This window comes from Rhinolophus hipposideros (genome assembly GCF_964194185.1).
Source record: "Rhinolophus hipposideros genome assembly, chromosome: 5".
In the NCBI taxonomy this organism is placed as follows: Eukaryota; Metazoa; Chordata; class Mammalia; order Chiroptera; family Rhinolophidae; genus Rhinolophus; species Rhinolophus hipposideros.
Window position 1 is genome coordinate 63681799 of NC_138051.1, and position 20127 is coordinate 63701925.

The following is a 20127-nucleotide window of genomic DNA, read 5'->3' on the forward strand; positions in this document are numbered from 1 at the left end:
TTTCAAAGTGCATGCATTTCTCAATTTCCACTGTAAGTGCTAGTGAAGCCTTCTACACTTAAAATGCTTAACTAAACTACTTTAATACCAAGTATAAGGAAAAACACCCAATTATTCCATAACAGAGAAACATGGGATGGCACTGCTCAAATATAATGATCCAATTAAGTTGAATAATATGTAATTCCCACATTCTTCAGAAGTGTCTTCTCTGACTAACCTATGGGAAAGCACCTCAAAACAGTGGGGAGGGGAGGCAGAGAGAAAACGTAAGAGCCCAGGTCATCCTCAAGCCTGTTGGCTGCTGAAACTGAATTAACACACAGATTCAACCATTATCCATCAACTACACAAGGAAACATTTGAGACATTTTTTATTAAATATACAAAAGCAAAATAAATCAAGCAAACTCTAAGAAGGTAGGACTACTTCAGGGCATTTTCTTTGGACAGTGGTACAGCACCGTTAAGGTTAACTTCGATTTGAACAAACTATGAACACAGATGGCTAACTACATTCTGTTTTCCTTAGCAGTTTTAGGGTCTTCCCAGTCTCTCCCATCTATTATTTATGACATTTTTCTTCTCCAGAATACATTTACATGGTGACCAAAGAAATGTAAATATTTAGAAAAAGCATTGTACAATAAAATTAACTTACTCATTCTTTTTCATGTCAAGATGTTCAGTACATCTTCACTTCCACAATGTACATTAATAAATTAATGTATAAAACCTTCACTCCAATCCCACAATCAGTCACCTCACGTGGTTAATACTGCTTTCCAAAACCAAGCAGAACAAGCAGCAGAGCTGTTGGCTCCTTTTAGACATTTAGCTTTAGAATGCTCAATTTTAAGTAAAATTGTCCTAAGAAAGCTATTCAACATATTCAGAAACAGAAGTTTTTTCTCTTGGTGTCACCCTGGGGAATATATTAGTTGAGAACCATCTTCTGAGCTATGTCATTAGTACCAGAGACCTGTTAGTTGAGAACCATCTTCTAAGCTATAATACTGGTACCGGAAACTCATTAGCTGCTGATCTGACTGCAGATCAATGATTGGTTGAAGCAAAAGAGCTTAAATTATTTAAGATTAACATTATTATTAGTTTCCCAAAATGATGAATACGAATACTTTTATGAAAATGCTAGACATGGTGTCAACTTGTTTATGTTCCCCCTTTGAAAAGAATGTTGCTTTAAAATATTTTTGCTGTCAGAATTTCTGATTTCCAATTATACTGTACAACTCATTAATGAGAGATGTACATTTGTGGGTGTTAAATTATGTAAGTCAGTAAACTAGATGTATACTTTTAAATACAGATTACTTGAATGGGCTCAGTATATCACAAAGCTATGATGTAGCCACAACTAAGATAAACGCCCACCCCCTGCAGTGTATAAGAGATACATTATTTGCACCATGGCAATAACATTCCATGAACACTAATCATAAACATATAACTAGAGGAAAAGAAAACTGTTGTACCAAGGAAAATACTTTGCTAGTTTCCAAGTATATCTACATCTCTACTTCTTTTCTATATAAATATCTGACATATTTTCAAAATTTGTTGATTTGGGGAGCAAACTCTTATGGGAGCTATTAACATGAGTGGTCCTCAAGCTGAAAACTACTGAACAAGCTTTAAAAGAAACACATACTGCAAGCTGCCATGTACTTTGTTGCTTTGTGAAAGACCATTAACTGGATAGACTATTAACTGCCAGAACTTAACTGGTAGGTCTGCCAGTTCATGGTATATAACCCAGGAGGTTACTCAAATTCTTTAGTAATATCTGATACATGTCAAAAGTAGATTGTCTGGTCATTTCCTATCACTCCACCTTCCCATGGAAAATAATTCAAATTTCAAACAAATTAGCAGTTTGTCTATAGCCTGGGATTCAACTCTCTTCTACCCTGGGGTAGTGGGTGAGGAAATCAATTAAGCAGTATGAAAACATCAAACGTCAATAAAATGCAGATATCAGCATTCAAATAAGTTGCTATCCCTCCACCTCCTTAGTAGTAATGGGACATACTGCCATGATATAGTGCTCTGACTCAACAGAATAACTGCTAAATAGACTACATTTGTTATATAAGATTTTTTAACTCAGGAGAATCTATAGTACCCATGACAAAGAGTTGTTAGTATAAATACAAACCAGTGTATTATACTAATGGTTTCTGAGTTGGAAAGCTCTTAAAGATAAATCAAAGCATGTAATATCAAAAGTAACTGTAACAAGGGAAGGAAAAAAAAGTACCTAAATGAAACAGCTGTCGCTGCACAGGGAGCAGTTTAATATAAGCTAGAAAGGATTTCAAACCCAGGCTAACTATGCCTCAGCTAGACCTGCAGGAATATAAGAACACCCAAAAACAGATTAATGAGTGGGGGGGGGGGGACAAATTAAATTCAGAGCAAGGAAAAGAGTTAATGGGATACTGTCAAATATGAGTATTTTGTTTCTGCTTTCTCTTGTTCGGGATTTAATTTCGTAGAACACTAGAAAAGGTAAAGATGGGTAGATTATTAAGAGATCATCCAGGTACCCAATCTTCTAATCACTTACATGCCTGGGACCTAACAACCTACCACCAAGATGGGTGAACCTCACTGTCAATCATCTTTGAGGAATCAGCTGAGGACTACATATCTAAGTTTTGAAGCATGAAAAGGTGGCTTCCACAAATTGCAACGAGTAAACCTTACATTAATCCTGGAGAATATCCTAGAATACATTATTAAAAAAAGTTTTTAAAAACATATACAGTAGTGTTTGCTAAAAGACAGCAAGGGCTCATGAAAATACTTTGACAGGAATACAAAACAGCCCCAGGGAACCTCTCTGGAAGACAGAACGTTTGGGCAGGTCTCTCGTGATCAAAAGTACTTGTGAACAAGAAAGTAAAATGAGTGGGTGCTGATAGAATTAGGTGGATCAGAAACTGAATGATCGCTCATACTCAAAAGCATGAAACTTCAGTGCCCAGCAAGTGCTCAACAAATAATTTACTGACCCAGGGTCAGATCCCTCAAGGTGTTCTCCAGACTACAAAACACAAAGTCTTGAACGCTTCTTTCATTCTGAAATGGTTTGACTTGTCTGTCCTCTGGTTCTACATCCTCTTCAACATACTCATCAACCCAGTACCCAATCCCAAAACAGGAACAGCTACTCTCCCAAACGTGAGGAAGCCTTTTTCACTATTAGAGAGTAAAACAGCATCTATTTCAAGGCGTTCTTAGAGTAAGACTGCCACAAAGACAGCTCTCAACTTCCTTGATCATTATGTGGAATTCTCATATATTGGTTTTCCTTTAAGAAACTTCTGAACCACATACACTATTTTCAGTTGCCTTAACTTCCTCATTACAAATAAAGCACAAAAATCCTTATGAAAACATTCAAGCCATAATTTACCTGCCTTGCAAGTAGCAAAAACTCAAATGTATAAGTCATTTTACTTATTTCTAAAAGGTAAAAGAAAATTAAAACATTTGAAGTGTCACAATAACTTTTTAAATTGGTAAGAAAAATGATGATGAGGTGCCATCAATGAATCCTGTCAAGTGACAACAGAAGGTAATGTGCGTAGCCATCTAAAAATCCTTTTTAGATCCAGAGATGGTATTAAAAAAAAATACAATGTAATACTCTAGTTTTTAAAAAAAAGTGAGTAATATGTCTGTCTTTATTATGGATTAAGCAAGTTTATGAAATAGCTTTTTGTAATCTTTAAAACAATGCACTGAAAATAAGTCTCAATTTCAGAGTTTTATTGTATTGCACTAAAGGAACAGCAGGATGGTTATACAATGTTCTTGTTCATTCAGTTTTGTAAATCTAAAGTACTTGCAAATTCTTAAGAATACCTTTACCACCAAATTAGAACAGTAAATATAATAATTTCTTAATAAGTAATGTCTTACAAATTAAAACACATTTAAAATAGCTTTAAATGCATTCTTCGTAAGTAATTCAGCATATGTTTTTATATCATGTTCACTTGTGCTTAAGAATTAAAGCAAGTATATTATTCTGATGGAAATATGGGCAATCTCTCATTCATGCAATATACAGGAATAATATTCAAGTCGAAGAAAAACATCTCACTCTTATTTTTTTTTTAGTGTATCCATATATATAATCATCTACATGATAGATGAGGAAACCCATGAAGTTTCCCACAGGTCAGATATATATTTTCAGTTCATCAGAAGCACCTGATATCTACAGCTAATTTATAATTCGATGGCATTTCAGTAAAACCAAATGGCCCTACACGTTCCTACAAACAAAAACTTCCAATGGACTAAGGTCAGTCAATAATTAATGCAATCATTCAAGGGATTATGGCTGTTCCTTAAGGAGTGCAAGTTCAAACCTGTCAACACCAGAGGTAATCATTTTATATTAATTTATGCATAATTCCATTTAAATTCTTTATCCGAGTATAACATATGAAAAGTCTTTCCACAAGCAAAAAATGTGGAAACATTTAAAAAATAAGGAGTCATTTTTTAAAGTAACTGATCAGATTCCATAGGCTACTCTTGGAAACAGGATCTTGCTGGATAGAATCCCTTCGTTTGGTGGCTTTTTGCATGCACTTAACTGGACCATTTCTTCTGTGTGTTGTTCTAAGAGCTCACCAAAACATAGATCATGCTGTAAAGAAGAAAAAGGCTGTTAATCCAAATATTCCTAGTTATAAAAACTAAAAGCACCAAAAACTTGAGTCTGCTTTATATGGCAGATGGTTTTATAGTATCACACCATCACAGAAAATGAAAAGACAAGTTCACAATATGGCTTTAATCTGCATTTATGGACTTTTGCCTAAGGTAGGACTTGGCTCAGTGTGTGTTCTATAGTTGTCCTCTACTTGCTTTCCAATTTTAACAAGTAGAACAGCACAGCTGAAAGCTTAATGTGGGATCAGAGCTTAGGGGGGAAGCAACAGCCAAAACAGCACACTGCTCTGGGGTTGAGCCTAATAAAGGAGCGGGCATCTCCAAGGGCTCACTTCATGCCAGGCCCTGTTAGGTCTTTTCCATACATGACCTCGCTGAACCTTCCAAGCAGTCCTAGGAGGTGAGTGTTATTATTATCCCCATTGTACAGATAGGAATGTTCAATTAAGGAACTTTCCCATGAGAGAAAGGCTCTAGGCAACAGCAGCAGGTTAAAAAAGGGGACAAACCAGCAAAATAAAAAGCAATAAACACTTAATTTAGGCTTAAGGGCTGCCAGACAATTCTACAGAGTGATGTGGGAAAGGCGTGCTTCAAAAACATGTATCTCTAAATGGAATACAAAGCAAGGAAGTACGCAAACTCAATAGACACTTTAAAACAGAAATGAATGTCTTAGTGCTATCGTCTCCTGATTAGCATTTCCCCACAACTATACATGTCTAATTTTATGCGTTATCAAATCATTAATTTCTTTCTTTCAACAAATATGTTTTAAGTGCCTACTATATGCCAGCACTGTTCCAGATATTTGTCACAAAAACTTAAAAATGAAAACAGGAAATTAGAATGACACATGTAATTTTACTTTTCAGAACTTAGTATCTTTGTTTCACATATGAATGACATCTGTATATATGCTAAAGGATACTCATTTTCACAATTATAACCTCAAAAAGCATAAAAATAACTTTTCCCTAAATTCCAGTCTAGCACTTCATGCACACTTTTCTACAATGGAAATTTATATGCTGTAAAGTGAACTATGAATGTAAGCCTACCACATAATACTTAGGAAGTTTTCAAGTAACAAACAGAAGGAATGGAAGCTAATTATAACAAGTTCATCTCTTAAAGCTAATTTCCTACATAATTTGAAAATCAGATGGAAAGCCCTCTCTAGTTGAATATATATCAACAAAAGATGAGAAAGGCCTATTTATGTAGCTTAAAGGAAAATTATAATTCCACTTCTGTCAGTGTCCTTTCCTAGTTTTAGTAAGCAGCCATTTATTTCACATATAGCACACTTAGCAGTTGGTTCTCAAGCAGGGCCAATTTTGCCCCACAGGAGACATTTTTGGTGACTACAACTGGGGGAGGGGTGCTACTGGCATGTAGTGGGTAGAGGACACAGATGCTGCTCCCCACAACCAACATTTATCCATCCCAAAATGTCAACAGTGCCGAGGTGAGAAATCCTGGCCTAGAGGAACAACCCGAGTCCATCAGAGTAGAAACGGCGAAAAATTGGTCATTGCACCATCCTGTGAGATAGAACTGTTTCTTTCATTCATCTCATTTAGATCAAGCAAACCAAAAGGGCAGAGGATATAGCTTACAAAGAATGATAAAGAAAAAATGAAACACAATCTTGAGACTAAAGTCAAGCAAACACTTCTGTGTAAACCCACCAAGCCATATCCTGCCAATGCCATCACTTTGCAATGGCGAATGAGGATTGTCCTTCACTCACTGAATGAGTCTGAGAACTTAGGAAGCAGCATCCCTGATCAAATTGTCTGCCTCTGACAGCACACCAGTGGACTGCCTCGATAAGTACCAGTGTATTCATACTCACTGTGTGTGAATTTGCTGGTGTGCTCTGTGTCATTACCAGTTATAACCACCCTTCAAGACACTGAATTATCCTTCAAGTGGATTCTAAGGTAGTAAGATCCTAATGCCTGCAAACTTTTTGGGTGGCAAACTAAAATCGTATTTTCGTTTATTTTTTTTAAACTTACCCGTATAGGTAGTAAAAAAACGCTAGAAGATAAAAAGCTAGTTTGCACCATCCTTCTTTCTGACAATATGCTAGAATATCTGCATTCATGATGGTTGTAGGGTCATAGAGTCCTGGTCCACTCATCACTGGTCTACTCATATACCTGTAATAAACATAGTCTATTAGCCACTCAGAAAGGGAGCAAACCTTCAGGATGGGTTTTTCCTAATATTTGTTACAATGAGGTGGTCCACACAGGAAAGCATACTTTTAGTTATAGAAGGAGTTCTTTCCTTTTTTGAAACTAGAGGCCCTAAATGAGCAGAACAGGACAGCTAAACAAGTCACATCTGATCTACCCTATACTTTATCAAAAATCCAAGAAAAATAGGAATAACTGTAAAAAGGAAAAAGATTTTTCATTTTAACACAATTTTAGACTTATAGAAAAGATACAAGAACACTTCAACTCAGACGTTCCAAATGTTCACTTACCACACTTGCTTCATTTTTCTCTTTCTCGTTCTATCTCTAACTATGCATACATTTTGTTAAATCAGTCAGCTACAGACATACCACTTTACTCCTAAACACTTCTTCAGTATGTATTTCCTAAAATTGAGGGCAATGAGATTTTTACATGCCTATTTAAAACAAAAAACTCTGTATAGATCAGATAGAACTTTTAGAAGGTATGAAATATGAATATCTTTTACAAATAACCACATTTAAAGTCATAAGGTAAACATGGAGAAAGAAGTTACACACTATACATACTGATTTATACTGAAGTTCAAAGACAAGCAAAATTAATCTAGGTTTTTAGAGGTCAGCGGTTCTCCTTGGGATGTACAAGGGTAACTGGCTGAGATGGGGCACAAGGTAGTCTTCTGGGGGGCTGGGACGGTTGTATGTCTCGATCTGGTGGCGGTTTGACAGGTGTATACATATGTACAGATACACTGAGCTGTATGTACACTTTAGACTTACACACATTCTTGTATGTAAATTATAGCTCATTTCTTAAAAAACCTCTTTAAAGAATAATAATATAAGCTCCATAAGAGATCATTAAAACCGTTATTTGTTCATCCACTTGATTTTTAAAATAAATACCAACTAATTTTCAGTCGTCATTTCAGTGACTAGCATGTAAGATAACCACATCAACCAGTATAATTAAAATTTAATTAGGAAAAGTATTAGAAATGTATCTAAGTATTACCTCCAAATATGATATGCCAAGAGGGGCATATTAAGAGCCAGTGTAAGCCACTCTGCTGCACAAAGAAACATGACACAGAAGAAAGCATGGATGAGGTACTCTGGAAGTACAAGCTGGAAGAAAAATACAAGCCAGTTACCAAAATGCCTGGGCATTTAAGTCAATTGCTAATTTGGAAAGCAGGTGGCAACCAAATTTCCATTAAAACAAAACAAAACAAAACAAAACAAAACAAAAAACACACACTGTTTTCTTGGAATCACAGTAAAGATGCTAGTGACTTTTTATTTCCATATTTAACTTTTACCAAAACCAGGATTACAAGAAAACTGACCAGAGGCTATATAGCTTGCACTAAAAGAATAAGATAAAACAAAATTCAAATTCTTAGAGTAACAAGTTATTTTATACAAAATTACAGCCCACATTGTTCAAACATAGTTAATTTGCTTATCAGTTGGAGTACTTTTTCTTTCCATTATTCAACAATGATAAAAATACAAAAATGATACATCTGATCACATGCAACATGAGACTAAAAAATCAACAAAAACAAAACTTCCCTTTTAGAAGTTTACACATTAGTGTTTTTAAGTCTTTAACAGAACCAGGAATGCCACACATACATTATTTAGCAAACCACATCACATCAGCACAAAAGTAATTTTTTGATGGAAAGCCAACAGCCAATAATCTCAGCACAGTCAGGGAGGAAAGAACGCTAATATGCACAAATGCAAACTATGTGCTTTCTGCAATGTAGGAGGGAAAAGACTTAAGTTCTGATCCATGAAACTGGAATCGTCCCCAATTGCCGAGCTTCCATGACTTACATAGCCTTCCTGTTTCTTAAGCCTGCTTTCCAGTGAAATGTTACAAACAGAGCAGCCCAGTAGAAGCTCAGAACTCAAGAACAAAATCTTTTGATAGTAGGCAGTATTAAGGGAGGAAAAATTAAGCAAAATGCTTTTTATAAAACGACCAGGAGTTTTATTTTAAATTATCTTTCCCATCCTAAAATTTCAGCCTAATGACTTGGTTAAAATAAAAATATCAACACCTTTCATTAGAAGTTTCAGCCAAAGGACTTCCTACAAGTCACAGCTGCAAAGGCAGCTTCTCAAATGTCGCATCATGCCAAATTAAAATTACACGACTCTTCAATATTATCACATCTTTCCTGAGGAGAAAATATAGCTATAAAAATAATGTAGTTATACTCCATATTCAAGCCCATTTTCTAATACTCCTAAATTACTTTTTCCAATATAAAGGTGTAGAGGGAAGTTTTTAATGAATGTTACTTTAAATGAAATCCCAGTATAACCAACCAGTCTACACCACTAACCAGATGTTTTCTACAAACTTAAGCACTATAATAACAAAAGATGAGCTCTGCATATGTATAAAAACTTGTAAATAACATGAACCTTTCAGCCAGCGTTTATCTAACATCACAGTTAAAACACCTACACTAAATAACAAAATGTCCATAGGGAATCTTTGAAATTCAATGACTACAACCAGGACAAACAAAGAAAAATAGAGATTTTATTAGGACTTTACTAGAGTGGCTGTTTACAATCGTAGTTTAAATTATGGGATTTTTCTTTATAATAAGCCTATTTCAGCCCTCGAAAAGCCAATTGATATCTAACAATACAAATTATCATCCAAGTTTTCATCCTACACTTATAGGCTGAGGTATAGGGAGAGAATGATTTTCAAAGCATAATCCCTACTGCTCTTAAACAATATACCTTGATAAGAGTAAAAATAAAGATAACCTGTTAACTCCACCCGTTCTAAAATATGAAACAAATACCACACTGCCCCTTCTCCTCAAAAAAAAAAAAAAAGTCCAGAAACTTTTATTATGCAACCCTCACAAAAACCAGGGCTATCCAATCATTCTTCAATGATGAAATTTTCCCATCACAAAAATTATCCCATTTAGGAACTAATATTTACACAAAAACTAGCACCCCCCAAAAAAAAACATACCTTATGTGAATATGGCTGAAATGATAGTACTTAAACATGCAAATCATAATATTCTGTAGTTAAGGTTCACGTTTTTAAAAATAATTATATTTGTCTTCCCCCATACTTTGGCAGAATTATCAAAACAAATTTTTAATAGGGAAAACTGTCAGATGCACTGCTATTAAGCCAATTATCGGCACCCCATCCAAAAGACAACTTGTACTTGTATAAAAACTTCCTTCCAACCTATTGCAGCATCAGGATATCCTAAGCACGTGTCTTTTCTAAGTTGAGAATTTCTTTCCATTAAGAAAAGGCAGAAATCACACGTTATATATTAAAATGAAATCAGTCCCTCTTAAATTTATAATAAATTAGGAAAATACAAGGGCTTGAACTTAAAAAATCAGGCTATCTGGGTTCAAATTCTGGCTCCACTTTAGCTGTGTGACCTTGGGCTAAGTGCTTTAATATCGCTAAGCCTCAGTGTACTACTCTCCTTTTCATGAAAATAACAATATACCTACCTCAGGATTGTCATGAGAATGGAATGAAAAAAACCAGATATAGATGCTTTGCACCAAGCCTAGGACCCAGGAGAGCCCTCATCTGATTTCAGCTATTACTATCCTCATCATCATTTGGGCTTTTTGTAGTAATGAAAAGCCAAGAAAGATAGAATACTATTATTAAACAGATGCCAAAAGGAGACATTTCAATTTCTAAACTTCTTGGTAACAATTACTTTCAAAAGTAGGTTAACATGTTTTCCAATGAACATTATTACTTTCCAATGAGAAGGCAAATTCATCTCATTTTGTTTCACAAGAGCATAGAAAGAGCTAGTAAGTTAATACTTTTAAATGTACAAAGTGTGATCATACAGTGAATAAATTTAAAAAATTTATGATAGTAAACGACACATTGCCATTAATCCCTCTCAAAATACTCCCCCTCTCTTCGAACACACTTATCCCATCGTTCTTGCCACTTTCTGAAGCAGTTCTGGAAGTCCTCTTTCGTGAGTGTCTTTAGTTGTGCTGTCATGGCTACTTCAATGTCCTGAATCATTTGACTTTGGCGAAGAGCCAGAGTCCCATGGTGCCAGATCTGGTGAATAAGGTGGATAAGGACACACCATAATATTTTTATCTGACAGAAATTGCTGTACCAGTGCGATGTGTGACACGGAGCGTTGTCATGATGCAGGATGATTTATGGCACACTTCAGAACACACACTTTCTCTCAACCATAGTTCACACCCGGCTGACTGCACTGAACAAGTTGAAACTTGTCACACACACTGTTACTAAGGTTCGATGCGCCACTTCCTGTATAGAAGACCCCTGCCTTTCCATGGGATGGCACTCGGCAGCAGCATTCATCGTATTTTGTGATCACAACAGAAAGGCTCTGTGTCACACATCACTTGTGGTACAGCAATTTCTGTCAAAAACATTAGTGTGTCCTCATCCACCTTGCTCACCAGATCTGGCACCGTGCGACTTCTAGCTCTTCCCCAAAGTCAAAATAACCACGAAAGGTAAATGTTTTGATTCGATTCAGGACATCGGGGCAGCCACGACAGCGCAACTGGATACTCACGAAAGAGGACTTCCAGAACTGCTTCAGAAAGTGGCAAGAACGATGGGAAAAGTGTGTTCAAAGCAAGGGAGAGTATTTTGAGGGGTATTAATGGCAACGTGTCATTACTGTAATAATTTTTTTTTTAATTTAAACATTCATCATATTTGTTGATCACATCTCGTACCTATAGCAAGTCTGTGACAGTTCTTTAAAGACACACTAGAAATCTATTCCATCATTTTATATTTATCTAGGAAACAATGATAAAGCAAGTTAACTTTATAGACCCTTTTCCAAATAAAATACCTCTAGCACACTAGTGCATTATGGCTTTACACAACTGAAGACTACCCAAGTTTTCGTCTTCATTATTTTTAAAGATGAATTGTTGTACTCTATTTCTTAAAGACATACCCACTGCTTTCTTACAATCTTTCAGTTTCTGATCAATTCGGTAAAATCAAACCTACAAGCTAAAGGAGAATCTTCTGAAATGAAGTCACAAATACAGTGGGTGCCAAAAAAATGTGTACACATTGTAAGAAAGGAAAAAACTATTAAAATTGTAATATTCAATATACACCAATAACAAAAGATGAATACAAGTCACATCTGACTTCTGCAATTACAAGAGGTGCTCAAAGTGGTTACCATCAGCATCCAGACACTTCTGATTATGGCCAACTACTGCTGGAGCAACACTGACTAAAGTGTCCACTTGTGTACATTTTTTTGTTTGGCACCCCCAGTATATATAATCTCCTAAGCACAATGGAGCCACATTATAATTAAATCCATCAGACCTCAGAACTTAGTGTAAGACAGGTCTGTTTTAGAAATTTAGAGTGGATATATATTAGAAATAACTATGTAGATATTTGTATACAAATTGTTATTTACAAAATTCTGGCAGCGAGAGTCCAGCGGTCGGCATTAGGACAGGATTCCAGAGCCAAAGAAAGAACAGGCTCCAACAAAAAGGTTCTAAAGAAACATCAGCTGAAACAATGAATGAATGAATTCCAGAATAGATATAATAAAAGATAAACTAGATAGAGTACTAAAGACTCCATTTGCTGACTACCTCACAGTAAGTCACAACAGCAGAATAAATCTCATCTATTAAGGTCATTCTATGTTAACCAACTATCAAACACTACAACAAATAATGTAACCTTTTTTAAAAAAATGCATAAGCATTTAACAGCTTTCCCTACTTGACTGAGCCAGCAAGCAAACATTTGCATAAAATATGAGATTTCATGAAATCATAAACCTCAACAGGCATATGAACGAACACACTGAACAAAACATTTTACAAATACAAATGCCCTAACCCTCCCCATGAAATGAATATAGCATTAAAACATTAAACTAAAAGCAGTACACACCTTTAATGCAATTTTGACTCTTTTAATCTTTTTGACCTTTTCAACTGTCTTTGGCCGACAATGTAAAAAGCAGATTGAAAGAATGTTAGTATGACAGCTGACAAGATCACCAGCAGATTAATAATAGTCAGAATAGTCAAGCAGGACAGGAAAAAGAATCTATTTTTTTTAATTGTGCTTTCTTCAAAAAGTACAAATATATCATGCTACTGAGAATATTGGCCATTTTCAAATTATATCAAGTTAAAGGCAGAAACGGTTTAAAAATCTAAAAAATCTGTTATTATAACTTACAGGATTCAGGGTATTACACTGGTCTATAGGATTCTTGTAATCAGTCTTCAGCTCATCAAATGCTATAATCTAAAATAAAATTAAAATAGTTAGGACCTCTCACTTTAACAAAAAGCAGCAACAAACATTCCACATCATCAAATAATAATTGAACAAAGTTAATAAAACAAAAGCAAAAGTGTACCAACATTACATGTACCAATTTATAGTAAACACAGTATGTGCTAATAACTAGAAACAGATTTAAAGAACTGAAAACACTTTTATATTATCACTAAAATGATCTGATACCACTGTGATAAAGATCTTCAATTTTCAATGCTTCTTTCAAGTTATTTTCTCAACTTGAAATTACCCCTCCCCAACCCACAACGATCAAAACTACCCTTTATCCTAAAACAACCCTCTTCATATGTCAACTCCTCTCTGTAGGTTCCCCCGATCGTTGGGCAGAAATAAGTGACTGTCTGCCTAATCCCCACATAGCACAGGGCTTTATAATGCTGCCAATATGGATTTCTCACACTGGAGTAGAGCATTTACGTACAGGTTTGTGCCCCCATGAGACTGTGCCCCTCAGGGCGAAGTATTTTTAATCATCTGTGCATGCCGCTCTCTTGTCACAGTGTTCAGTGGGGCACTAGAGATGGACTCGTACGCTTCAATTTGTTCCCATTTGTTCCTGCTTCAATCTGGCAATGCAAGAAATGGTCTCAGAATAAACACTAGGGCTTATTCAACGTCATGGCCAGGATAGCTGCATACAGTAGGGCAGCTTCTGCACAGGACACAAGGCCTGGTGGGGGCTCCTAGCCAGCCCCTGCTCCTGCTGCCAACCACCCTGGCATGTGTTAGGCATCAGGCTCTGTACCCAGGGACTGTGTCAGTTCAGGAGGGAGGATTCTTCTGCCCCAGAAGCATCCTGTTCCAATTCACCTAATGGTACCACATAGGCAAGAGCAGAGCCCTGTTCAAGGCCACTATAAAAGTGATCCATTTGACCTCCCTTTACGGCTATGCATACACGTATTCCTACCGCATGCGGATCATTTCATCTGATCCTCAAACTAAAGACTGAACAAGGGTAAACCCAGGTAAGGCCAGCTTCCCACAGTGTGAGGAGTCAAACAATTATAAATGTGGTAAGGGGAGAAAAATCACCTCCACTTAAATTACATGGCAAACATACTTTCGTCCACTCTGAAGAAATGTGACTCTAACATTTAGGGTCACTAAACACAGAACTTCAAAGTCAAAATGTACTAAAAAATCAAGAGGGGCAATGCACCACTTTGTGGTGTTAAGTCAGGTGTCAAGAAGCCAAAGGCACCAAGTTTATGGGGGAACTATTTTAGTTGCTGCCACTGATCACACAGGGGACAGAGAACTTAATCTGCCCTTCCGGTGGTGGGTTACAAGTAGTATTTTTATATGTGTGACAGTGTTACTCAATATTAGTAGTAATCCATGGAGTCACATATTTCTAGCTTTTAAAATGCTGGTTTATTTCCGTTAAAATTCTTGGCTTCATTAAATATTGTATTGCTTTTTTTTAGTGTATAGAATTTTATAAAACTGACCAACCAGACCAAATAAAAACTCTAAAATAGGAATAGAAAGAAAACAATTAAACATTAAAATGTAAACTCCAGGAGAGCAAAGATTTTTGCTGTGTTCACTGCTATGTCCCAGGACCTAAAATAGTGCCTGGCACATACAAAAGTGTTCAATCAATATTTATTCAATGGAGGGGGGGAAAAAAGAGAAAACATTAGCCCTATGCTTAAAAAAAGTACAGAACTCACTCAAAAGGCATTTCCCTTTAGAAATAATCCCTAACACAGAAAAATGTTAAAATATATATATTAACATACAATTATAAGATACTAATTTCTGATTACTTATGGACATTATTACTCAATTAACTGATATTAGTTGTGGTATATCCCCAATGCATTTCAGTAATAAAGTTCAAGACAAGGACAAGATCGAAAACACAAATACTTGCCTATAACAAGATCCAATTTAATAGCAGAGTAGAGAACTTATGTTTTAAAACTAACCTTTCTTTGACTTAACATTTTCTTCAGGAGATTTCAGGTTATCTTTCCATGAATATGTTGCTTAACGGTTTGAGTGCTATGATCTAGTTTTCAAACTCTTCTGAAAAGATTCTTAAACGAGTGGTTCTCAAATCTTTTGCGACTATGCATCTGGATAAATGGTCACAAAATTTTCCACAGAAGTGCAAAAACAATAAAACAGATAAATCCCTAAAGATACCACATTACACAATTCAGGATACCTTCAAATTTGATGCAGGTTTTTAGGGAACGACTTCTGCATTTTCAGCATTCAAATACATCTATGCTCCCAACTCTATTCTCCACAGAGCATCAATCACATGAATTAGGACTAAGCTGACCCACGGAACCATCAGCATAAAAAACATCGTCCATACAATGATTAATGTAAACAGAATGTTTAAAATTTATACTTGAAATTTCCATCGAGTCTTCTGACAAGTATTTAAACTACCTAAGAAAAATAAACCGAAGGTTATGTAGTTGACAGAAAAATTAAAACTATGTATTTACTTAGAATTTTCCATTTGTTCTCAAAGGATGTATAAACCTCTGAACTACTTAAAAAAAAAACCTAAGGATCAAAGCTCTCCACTAATCTGCAGCATACAAACTGTTTTAAATTCTCTAAATAGGACTTAAAATTATCTACTTCACTGGACACAGATTCCTTTCAAAGCTGACACTAAATTACCCATTTTTTAAAAGTGCAGTTCAGGTTTTCCTTCAGCCAAAGACAATCTGGTTCACAATATAAAAAGGCTATCCACATCTCTCTTCTATGAAGCCTCATCATCACACAAAACAAAGAGCACCCATCAAGCAGGAAGTGACTTACATCCACATGTGCAGATAGAAGGGCACCACACATTTCAGTTTCATCAGAGGCTTACTAAAACAGAGCTGGTCTGCACCCCAAATTGTCTTTATTTATTGTTCTTCAACCACAGACCATACCACGCTCTTCAAGTTATCAGTTCCTACTGACCAGCATTTTGAAGGCGCAGTTCCTTAACAGCCTCCATAAGCATTCCCCTCCACACAACCAGTTGTGTCCTAAAACAATTACAACCATAATCACATTCTTTAGCAAAAGGGAATGGATTAGTGATAGCACTCTACTTTGGAGATTTCTTTTTGCAAAGGACATTGCTGCCATTTAAATGACTCTGTCCCTCTATGCTCCGTAACAAATCCTGGCTATGGGCATAAAACCTGACTTAAAATTTACATGAGAGTGAACACACCCAATCATTCAAATGACGACCAATAATTCAGAAGATACTAGACTACGGAAGGGTCGGGGGCAGATAATAAATAGAAGACACATTTTTAATGATTTCCAGAAGGCTGCTACGAATTTTGTGCTACACAAAACAGGACTCTGAAAAATTTCTTGCAGAACAGTCACAGGGAACTCACTCGCTCCTTCCGCGGACCGGTAAGGATGTGTTTCTATCCTGCAGCACGAGGTTAGCACAGGGAAACAAGAAATGCCCTAGAAACGCTTAAGGTTTCTGAGCATTTAAAAAACCAAATCAAAACTACCTTTACTAAATCAAACTACCCTGAACACAGAGGTGGCTAGGAAGACTGTCTCTTGAGAAACTCTGGCGGTCAAAGTATGATTTAGGAGGGAAGTTCGGAGATGCGATAAACAAAGTAATCAATCTAATCTGCATCAAAGTTCACAGGGAAACAAGAATCCGGGGGAAAAAAAGTGATTTTATTGGAGGAGCAGCCAACAAGTGCTGCAAAGCAGAGTCGGCAATTCATCTCTCACGCAGGCTTGAAGTCTTTCGGGGGTTATACCCCTGCGGAGACCCGACGAGAAAGGCAACCTGTGTTCAGTAACACTCGGAAAGCTTCGTTTCCGTTAGCCCGACGCAGAAGCGCCTCGGCGCCCCCGACACCCTCCTCGGGGTGTGGGGATGCAGGGACGCGCGCACGCCGAGCCCCGCGCCGTCCGCAGGGCCGGCCGGGACCCCCGCCCCCGCACGCAGCACAGGAGCCGCGGCGCGCGCGGCCTGATCGGGACACAGTGGGCGGACCCACCCCGCCACCGCACGCCGCGGCTCCTCCAGGACCAGCCGCCCCCGGGTGGCTGAGAGCGCAGACCCTTCGCCGCGCGGCCTGCGCCGTCCCCGCCCCACCCCCGGGCGCGGGGACCTCCGGGAGCCGTCGCCACATCGCCCGCGGGCCCGGGGCGAGAAGAGGCTGCGCCACCGCCTCCCCCTCCCTCCCCCGGCGCCAGCTACTTACGTGCCAGATGGCGAAGAAGATGAGGGCGGCGGTGAGCAGCAGCGCCAGCATGTAGCAGAAGGCCGCGAACGTGAACGCCATGGCTGGGGAGGAGGAGCAGGCAGCAGCGCCGGTGCCAGCGGAGAAAAGCGGCGCAGGGCCCTCTGGGTAAAACCATTCACTTCCCCTGGCCACAACCGAGACCAACGCCGCCACTGCCGCCGCCGCCGCCGCGGCGCCCGCCCTCCCAGCGCGCCTGCGCACTGGGCCAGGGCCTGCGGCGCCCTCTGATGGCTAGAGTCGGTGCCGCACTTACGTTATCCGCACCGCTATTTTTTTTTTCTTTCCTTCCCTTGTTAACTCTTTGAACAAATATTTACTGAAGGAGTGCCTAGCATGTCTCAGGTACTGGTCTTCTCCTTTGAGATGCAGAACTAAGTAAGATACTACTTGCATAAACGAACACCTAAATTAATCATTTTACATTCTAACCCTGTTAATCTTCCGTTAACAGGGAAGTATGCGGCATGTTATGAAAGGTCAGAGAAGGGCACGCAGCCCGCACTTGAGCGTTCAAGTCAGCATTCCTGGAACAGACGTTTCCTAAGCTGAGGCTTACAGGATGAGTAGAAGTTGTCCACGCAAGCAAAGGCACAGAGGTGAAAGAAAGAAAAAAGCTCAGTGTCTTAGGTGAATTTACCAGCAGTTCTAAATTAGTGGGACATAGAGCGAGACAGTGCTGAAAGTTAGAAAGGGGTTAGCCAGAGTTCACATCACAAAAGGTCTTATATGCTTGGTTAAGGAGCTCAGACTTCATGAAATTACATAAGCCCAAGTTTTTCAAACTCTTTCGCTCACCACACACAATTAGACTTTTTCATTGCAACCCACCTGAATATCACATAGACATTGAGTTATAGAGAGATGGACATCTGGATATAGAGACAAAGAAATAGAGAGATAGCTGAAACAAAAATTTCACAAAACAATACTAAGGATCCATGAGTGCTTTCCTTTGTATTCTTTCTTGCTGTTTTGTTTTTAATGCTGGTTGTGACACACAAAAGTGATTTACCTCCTGCTAACTAATCATTGCTTATGCAAGTGGAAATCATTGAAGGCTTTTAAGCAAGAGAGGCACATGTTTAGATTTGCATTAAAGATCGCTCAAACTAGCAAATTATATAGCAAATGGTTTAGAAGCACAGTCTATCCAGCACTGTGCAACACACTTTCTGTACTGGTGGAACTTTGCTTTTTCTGCACCGTCCAAGACAGTAGCCACGAGCACATGTGGCTATTGAGTACTTGCAATGTAGCAAGTATGACTGGGGAATTGAACTTTAAATTTTTCTTATTTTAATTAAATAAAATTTAAATAACCACGTGAGGCTAGTGGCTACTGTCTAGGACAGTGCAGGTCTATGCCACCAGGATCATGTGGCAGGCACCCTTGTGCAAATTACAAAGGTACTCTCTCCAGATAAATAGAGGTCCAGATAAATAGGGTACAGGAATGCAGGCTCTATTCTTCAGCCCTACTAACCTCCTTGACCAGCCACCTGTGTGCAGGATACAAACTGTCCAGCTGTGCACAATGATACTGATTAAAGGAGTGTAGAACTGACACAAGGAGCTCACAGTGGTCTCCAGGCAAAGTGGCTGTGGCTCTGACTAAAGTAGTGGAAGCTGGGAGAGAAAGGGGAACATATTTGAAAGTATTTGGAAGAAAAGCTCAGCAGGAGTTGATTGATTGGGCACAATGGTGAGAGACAGGAAGGCATCAAAGAAGACTTATTCAGTACTACAGGCCACAGAAGCATAGCAAAATACAACATTGGGCAATATTTGTCTAGGAGCATTCATAAACTAATGAGGGGCAGATGCAGTCTCCTGGTCTCAGGGCAAACAGAGTTTTCGGGGAGTTGTTCAAGTCAAAACATGAGATTCAGTCCCCTTCTTATAAATGTATCCCATCTATACTACATATTGAGGAGAGGGTAGCTGGCTCTACCTAAACAGGACAACACGCCCCTGCTAGCCGAGTAGATTCTTTGTCTCTCTGGGAGTTTGAATGTGAACTATACAAGGACAGTCCACAATGGAGGGCAAGGCCACAAGTGGGCAGACACTAAAGAGAAATCAATCAACAGAACCCAGGAGTAAGTGGAATCCCAGAACAAGTTGGAACCATAAATAACACATGTTGTGAGTAGATAAAAACCATGCCTAAGCAGAAGTAAAGTAGCTATAGCTACTTCCCCCACAGGAGCCTGCTTTTCTTCTTAAACAAGAATGGGTAGTTATTAAAAAATCAATAATCATCAAAAGTTTAATATATTCACTGCTTGGTTGCTATTTGTATCTGCTGTTCATGTCATTTTAGGCCAACCTCATTAGACCCTGAAACATCAGAAAACCTGACATTGGGAGTCTAATAACTCCACTGGCTCAGAACACATGATAAAAAGAGCAAATTTTTGCAGATGTAACATACAAGTCCTAGAGAACTGGAGATGTTGCTCAGCTAGCACCGAGCACCATTCTCTGTGCTTCTACATGTGGTAATAAGCTTAGATAGTGAGTGCATGGCT

General features: G+C 38.1%; 1 protein-coding gene across 2 annotated transcripts; it reads right to left on the bottom strand.

The window, feature by feature from the left end:
- Positions 1 to 357: 357 nt before the first annotated feature.
- CNIH1 (cornichon family member 1) lies at positions 358 to 17963 on the bottom strand. Of its 2 annotated transcripts, XM_081047965.1 has the most exons (6): positions 17555 to 17768; positions 13209 to 13277; positions 12915 to 12962; positions 7950 to 8062; positions 6744 to 6887; positions 3687 to 4690 (listed from the first exon to the last, which is right to left on the bottom strand). In XM_081047965.1, the coding sequence occupies exons 1-6, from the start codon at positions 17633 to 17635 to the stop codon at positions 4663 to 4665; spliced, it is 483 nt and encodes a 160-aa protein (XP_080904091.1). In that variant the 5' UTR covers positions 17636 to 17768; the 3' UTR covers positions 3687 to 4662. The 2 variants fall into 2 exon arrangements, with proteins under 2 accessions (XP_080904092.1, XP_080904091.1); XM_081047966.1 differs by lacking the exon at positions 12915 to 12962 and having other exon boundaries at positions 358 to 4690; positions 17555 to 17963.
- Positions 17964 to 20127: the final 2164 nt, after the last annotated feature.